The sequence below is a fragment of the Anser brachyrhynchus genome (genome assembly GCF_964034855.1).
Source record: "Anser brachyrhynchus genome assembly, chromosome: 26".
NCBI classification, from domain to species: Eukaryota; Metazoa; Chordata; class Aves; order Anseriformes; family Anatidae; genus Anser; species Anser brachyrhynchus.
In genome coordinates, this window is record NC_137719.1 from 2038758 (window position 1) to 2045614 (window position 6857).

A 6857-nucleotide genomic window follows, 5' to 3' on the forward strand; every position below is an offset into this window, starting at 1 on the left:
GGATACCACATTTGTTCAGGGCTGAATTCCAAAGCCATCGGAGGTGGCAATCGTGATAAAAACCGGCCCACATCCCCCCCCAGCCCTTGCCACCTGTAGCCATCCTGCCTCAGGGCTGATCGCTGGCTGGAATTTTTAACTCCTTGTCTAACCACAGAGGTTGTCATTCGGGGACAAATACTGGGTTAAGTTCACCGTCGGTGCAAGAGGAGCACGTGCTACCTGCAAGTGGGCAAAACCATCAGCAAACATAGGCCAGCCCCCAGGGATCATAAACAACAAGAAAGGGATTAAGAAAAAGCACCTAAAAAGCACAGAAAAACAACACCAGAAAGGAAAAAATCAACATTGTGACCAGCAACTATCAATCTCAGAGAAAGCTTATAAGAAACACTCTTTTAAAACATTCCGGTCAGATGTGACGTTAGCTCAACCCTTTGTGCCCCAGCTTGGCTGCCAAAAAGTCTGTTGTGGTGTAACCCGGCAGGCCGCTCAGCACCACACATCTGTTCGCTCACGTCCCCCCATCCTGAGTGAACGTGCAGAGAATCGGAAGGAAAATAAAAGCTCATAGGCATTGATAAAGAGTTTAATAATAAAGGAATAGAAAATAATAATACAAATCATACAATACATTAAAAAGACAATCAATAAAATTTATTAATGTAAACAATTTTTTCCCAGCCTAATGCTCTCCTATCACCACCATGATCACAACATCACAAAATATCACAAAAAATCCATGATCACAATATCACAAAATCACCTAGCAATTTCCCATCATTTCACACTAATGAATCCCCATCACCGTCATGACTTCCCATCCCACTGATCATTTCCTATCCCAGCAACCTCCCATTGCTGATCCCAAGGCTCAGTTCCCAACTCCCATCCATCCATCCATCCATCCATCCATCCATCCATCCATCCATCCATCCATCCATCCATCCACCCATTTTCTCCCGTCCGTGCTGGCCATGCCCACATCCATTCACGGACTGAGCATGGGCAGCGGGAGCGGGCTGCATTAAATCCCCTCGGCATCCCACTGCCAGAACAACTGCAGGCAGAGGCGTTGCTGAGTGAACACCTACACTAGAGGAATTTAAGAAAAAAGGCTATAAAGCAGAGAAAGGACCAGAAAGGAAGAAATAAGCTTTCAATCCCTGCCATTTTGTGTCCCAACAAGCAGTTCCCATGCCCAAACTTGCCCATGCCAGGTATTGCCCATCCCAACAGCTTCCATCGCAACACTCCCAACACTCATTCGTGACCCCCCCATCTCCCATCCCCCCCCGTTGCCCATCCCTGACAGTGAGAAACACTGACTAGCTACAGCACTAAAGAAGGGTAAGGGCAAGCGAGAGGGGAAAGGGCTGAAGAGTGCGGCTCAAGCTGGAGCAGGTGCCTGCAGAGGTCTCTGTGCCTGCATGCTGAGCTCAGCGCCACTGGGTGCTGCAGGGGCCGTCGAGGAGCGCAGGGTCACGGGTAGCCGGCATACTTGGCTATGGCCCCGTCTTTCTGCCGCTGCGCGAAGAATTGCACAGGGCCGATCTTCATCTGGTGGGCCGCCCGCTGCCGCTCCTCCTGGGCCAGCTGCTTCAGGCGCTCCCGCTCGGGACGCTGCTGCAGCGTGATGGGCACCGGCTCCTCCTGCTCCTCCAGCGGCGTGGGCGCCGCGTCACCGCCTGCCCAGGGCCCCACGCAGGGCACGTAGTCCACGCGGGGCCGTGCCAGGGGCTGCAGCATGCGCGGCTGTGTGGGCAGAGCCCCCCGCTGCGCTTGGCCCCCCGCGGCTGGCAGGCACAGCGCTCTGGGCGCCTGCTCTAGGGCAGCGTCCCCTGTTCACGCCGTGCTGCCTGGTGGTGCTGGCACCACCTTCTCTTTGCCGCCAGCTGGGGATTGGGGGGCAGCGGGCACAGCTGGCACTGTCTGCGCGGCGCTGGGCATCGTGCTGGGGCTGCTGGAGGTGGGCTGCAGCTGCACACAGGGCAGCTGGCGCCCTGGCCCCAGCGCCTTCGCCCTGGCCCCCAGCGGCTGCAAAGTCTCGCTGGGGGTCTTTGTGTCCCGGCGCTGGCGCTGCAGCGTCTTGGCCCTGACGCCTTGGGGACAGAGGCTGTCTTGGGGCCGCACGGCACCGGGCTCCGCGCTCGGAGTCTCCGGCAGCAGCCGCGCTCTGCGGGGAGGCGGCGACGCTGCTCCTTGCCCCCCAGCAGCCCCCGGGCTTCGGGCTCTCTTGCTGGGCGCCCGGCTGTTGTTGGTCGCTGGCTGCTGCCTGCCACTGCCGTCTTTCCTGCTGCTGCCACGGCGTCCTGGGGCCTTGGACATCCTGGCGTCCCTGGCACGGCGTCCCTGGCAAGGCGTCTCGGGGCCTTGGAGACCCTGGCCCAGCAGCATCTTCCTGTCCTTGCCGGGGGGTTTCTCCGTTGCTGGCCTCTTGGGCTGGGAGCTCTCCGCTGTCCTGGGGGTGCTGGTGGGCGCGCGGCGCTTGGCCCCCCGCTTGGTGCCGGTGGACACAGGGGCAGCCAGGGGGCTCTTGAGGGGACCCAGGGGGCATGTGGGCAGGGGTGTCCTCTGCTCACTGAGGACTTGGGTGTCAGGGGACCTCTTGGGGGGACTCAGGGGGGGTTTGGGCAGGGGTCTACTAGGGGAACTGAGGACCTGGGTGTCAGGGGACCTCCTGGGGGGACTCAGGGGTGGACTGGGTAGGGGTCTACTAAGGGCACCGGGCAGGGGACTGGCTGCAGGGCTGAGCGGGGGGCTCAATGCCAGCACAACAGGGGACCGCACCAACAGCCCACCCCCAACCTTCTCGGGGTACACCCCAGGGGTTGAGGGTACCTCACCGAGGGCTCCTGTGGCTTCCAGTCCCTGCGTGCTCGGCTCCTCGATGTCCTCGGAGAGGTCGGGCAGCTGGGAGGGGAGGCGGCTGAGGGCAGGACTGCTGGGCGAATCGGGGAAGGCGTCCTGGGGCTCCACGGCCTCGAGCCAGCTGAACAGCTCCTCCGTGCCGGGGATGTCCAGGTCGGCCAGGAGCTGGTCCTGCAGGTGCTGCAGCAGCTGGCTGTCCCCTGCCAGCTCTGGAAAGGCCTCGGCGAAGGCATCAGGGCCCAGCTCGGGCAGCTGCGGGGGCTCCTCAGGCACCTGCGGGGCTGTCGCCGCTGAGGACGAAGCAAGAAAATCCCCCAAGACGGGCGATGTCAGCTTTCCCATGGCTCATGGGTGTGGGGCGACAACGGGGCGGCTGTGCCAGCGCCAAACTCACCGTCGGGCGTCGCCGTCTGGGTGCTGCGGGTCGATGGAGCCAGGAAAGGCTCGGGGGGAGTGGGGTCAGGCAGCGGGGGCCCCTGGTCCTCGCTGAGCCCCACGGCGTGGTCGCAGGGCTCCGGCAGCTGCCCCTGGCTGCTGGTCACGGTGCGGGGCGTGGGGAGCGCCTGCCCCCGGAGCCGAGGCCCCGGGACGAGGGGTGGCGGGGGCCTGCGGTGGGCGGGGGCCTGCAACAGGCAGGTGCCTGCGGGGTGCAGGGGCTCCCCGTGGAGCACGGCCCTGGGCCCCAGCCCCAGCGCATGGTGGGGCACCAGTGTCCCCGTCACCATGGGCTGTCCGCACTGGCAGACAGGGGCACAGGGAAGAGCGGTGTGGGGGAGCTGCCCCACGGGGGGGAGCTGCACCACCTGCAGGTTATGCCCCATGGGGGGGAGCTGCACCGGCTGCAGGTGGTGCCCCTCGGGTGGGAGGTGCACCGGCTGCAGGATATGCTCCTCGGGTGGGAGGTGCACCACCTGCAGGTTATGCCCCACGGGGGGGAGCTGCACCACCTGCAGGTTATGCCCCACGGGGGGGAGCTGCACCGGCTGCAGGTTATGCCCCACGGGGGGGAGCTGCACCGGCTGCAGGTTATGCTCCTCGGGTGGGAGGTGCACCACCTGCAGGTTATGCCCCACGGGGGAGAGCTGCACCGGCTGCAGGATATGCTCCTCGGGTGGGAGGTGCACCACCTGCAGGTTATGCCCCACGGGGGAGAGCTGCACCGGCTGCAGGATATGCCCCACGGGGGGGAGCTGCACCAGCTGCAGGTGGTGCCCCTCGGGTGGGAGGTGCCCCCCAGGTGGCAGCTGCGCCACGGGTGGGAGCTGCAGCACCTGCCCCTGGACCTCCGGCACCACGTGCCAGACGGTGGCCTGGGGCAGCGCGTAGGAGAGGGTGGGTACCTGGGGGGGCTGCAAGGGCACCGCCATCGCTCCGGGGAAGGAGGGCAGCAGCCAGGCAGCCACCGTTGGCGGCTCAGCTGGGACAACGAAGGGGGAGTTGGGCGTCTGCGGCACCGGCGGCAGCCGTCTGGGGAATCTCTCTGTGAGGAAAAAGGGCGCTGGGCTGAGCTCTCGGGCGCTGGGCTCGCCGGCAGGGCCGCAGCCCCGGGAGGAGCGGGAGCCCGCTGCTGTACCTGCCATGGTCGCTGGAGAGTGGGGCGGTTCGTTGGGGAACCCGGGCAACGGGGGCTCCGCCCCAACGGCTGACCAGCCCCTCACCGCCATCTTGGTGAGGACTGCAGTTTCTCTACCCAAGCAGGCTTCCCAGCGCCATCAGTTTCCATCCCCATGAGCCTTTCCCGTCCCAGTCCTCATTTGCCAGGCCCAGGGGGGTTTCGCACTCCAACACTTTCCCCTCCCAAGGATTTTCCATCCCAAGACTTTTCCATCCCAAGACTTTTCATCCTGCCGGCGATTTCCCATCCCGACAGTTTCACAGCCCAACAGATTCCCATGCAAACTATTTCCCATCAGCACGAAGCGTTTCTTAATCCCATGAGATCTCATCCCAAAGACTTCCCATCCCTTGCATTTCTTTTCCAACTATTTCCTACCGCAACGAATCGTACCCACCCCATTCAAGATTTCCCATCCCAATAATTTCCCATCCCAAGAGAGATTTCCCTACCCCAATGCTTTTCCTTTCCAATGATTTCCTCCCCAAGGAAGATTTCCCATCCCAATGCCTTTCCTTAAGGATGCCTTCCTCCCCAAGGAAGGTATCTCATCCCAATGCTTTTCCTTCCCAAGGAAGCTTTCCCATCCCAAGGAAGATTTCCCATCTCTTTCATTTCCTAGCCCCATGGCTTTCCAGCCCAAGGAAGTCTTCCCATCCCAGCAATCATTTCTCATCCCACTCATCATTTCCCATCCCCACGATTTCCCATTTTCACCATCCAAAAGACAGCTTAGCCAGCCCACAGCTAGACAGAGATCCCAACAGGGATTTGCACGATTCTGGTAGATGCAAGGGCATGGACACTTGGCGTGCTAACGATTGCACTTTATTCCAGAGCAACACAGATCAGCGGTACCAAGAGCGCTATGATGAATCTGGCGAAGATGTAGATAGATGGTTCTTGCAGGTATTACCAGGAAATAAACAGGTGTCTGCACTTCTCTCTAGCTACCTTAGTAAAAGATCGGAAGGGTAGAGCACTAATTAACAGTAGCATTATAAGAGGCACTACTGTGGCAGTGAAAATACCAGCAGGACATCGGCGTCTCCCATTGCACCATGCAGACCTCCATGCCTTGAGTGCCACCAGCAGTACTCCATGCGAGCTGGACGCTCAGGGCACTTATGGCCACCCACCTTTGTGAGGTCAAAGGCTGACAGTGACTCTCTGCTGACCTCACGCGGCTCTCGGGCACCCCGATGGCAGCACTGACGGCGCTAAGCTGACTGCCATGAGCAAAGGCTGACATGAAATGGCTGCTGCGCAACGCCAGGAGCAATGTCTGCCGGGCCGGGGGTTCGGATGGGAGCTCGGCCTTCGGCCTGGGAACTGCGCCTGGGAGCCAGGGACGTCCTCGATGTGCAGCTGGACACCTGGGCCTGAGAAAGCAAGGTTTCTTGAAAGAAAATTGGAAACATCGTCACCTAGTGGCTGTCTCAGGGGGACGGATCGAAACGCACAGCATCTCTTGGTTACCTGAAGTGCTGGTGTCCTACGCCCTCGTATGTCTCAATGACATAAAAAGGGACAGATTTTTACCCCAAATGCAGCTCCTTTCTGTGGGAAGCTTCCCGTGCTGCGCATCCTCCTCTCTTTCTAGTATGTGGCTTCGACTTTAGGCGTGTTGTTTTTTCTCCTTGTGAGAAACAAAGTTGTGTTTTTGCAATAGAAGGTGTTTTTGCAGTGGAAAAATCCACTAACCTTGCATATGCAAAAGTGGCATTGTGTGGCATAGCAGTGGGGAATCCGTTAAGCAGATAAGGGGAAGGTCCCACTGTCCCAAAATAACGAGGATAGCTAAGAAAAACAGGATGAGCAGTGCGAGATCAGTAAAAGCAAAGATCACGGGCCCTCTAGTCACAAGAGAAGAAGGAAAAAATAAAAGGTTAAGGAGAAATTAACGGTTGGTCAAATAAAATTGTACGTATATGGTATAGTAGTGCGTCGAGTAGGCTGTGAACCCGTAGTACTCAGCCAATGAAGAAACAGGGGAGAAATCAGGTGTCGGGTAATAGGGAATACACGGTTATGATAAACTTTTACTGCGCGCTCCTGCTTGCAGGATGCCCGCCATTGCAATCGCGAATAAAAAAGCTCCACAGAAGATCCTGTCTGAAGAAAATTATTGAGATTTTTCTCAGGGTTTAGGGGCTCGTCCCGGATCTTGTTGCCTACCAGAGAGTTCTTGCTACCACAGACAGGAAGGTGCACCCTCTGATTTCAGCGGTCCCGTCGGGGGTGGTGGCTTGTCTCGGGATGGCTGACAAAGGACTGAGACTGTTCATCTGAAGACAGGCTCTGAGAAGAACTGGGGAGAAAGGAGGCCAATACAGACAGACCACAGAGCACAGCCCAGACACAGCCCAGC

At 59.2% G+C, this 6857-nt stretch overlaps 1 protein-coding gene across 1 annotated transcript; it reads right to left on the reverse strand.

The window, feature by feature from the left end:
- Positions 1–2927: 2927 nt before the first annotated feature.
- LOC308182918 (uncharacterized protein) lies at positions 2928–6857 on the reverse strand. The gene is made up of 2 exons (XM_080568287.1): positions 3819–6857; positions 2928–3674 (listed from the first exon to the last, which is right to left on the reverse strand). Exons 1-2 carry the CDS (start codon positions 4533–4535, stop codon positions 3201–3203), a joined length of 1191 nt encoding a protein of 396 aa, XP_080424413.1. The 5' UTR covers positions 4536–6857; the 3' UTR covers positions 2928–3200.

Bases quoted from the DNA above. Each gene is read 5' to 3' on its own strand.
- LOC308182918 (XM_080568287.1), bottom strand. From the start codon at position 4,535: ATGGCGGTGAGGGGCTGGTCAGCCGTTGGGGCGGAGCCCCCGTTGCCC. The intron at 3,675-3,818 runs GTGGTGCAGCTC...CATAACCTGCAG, and splicing joins CCGTGGGGCATAACCTGCAG to GTGGTGCAGCTCCCCCCCGT.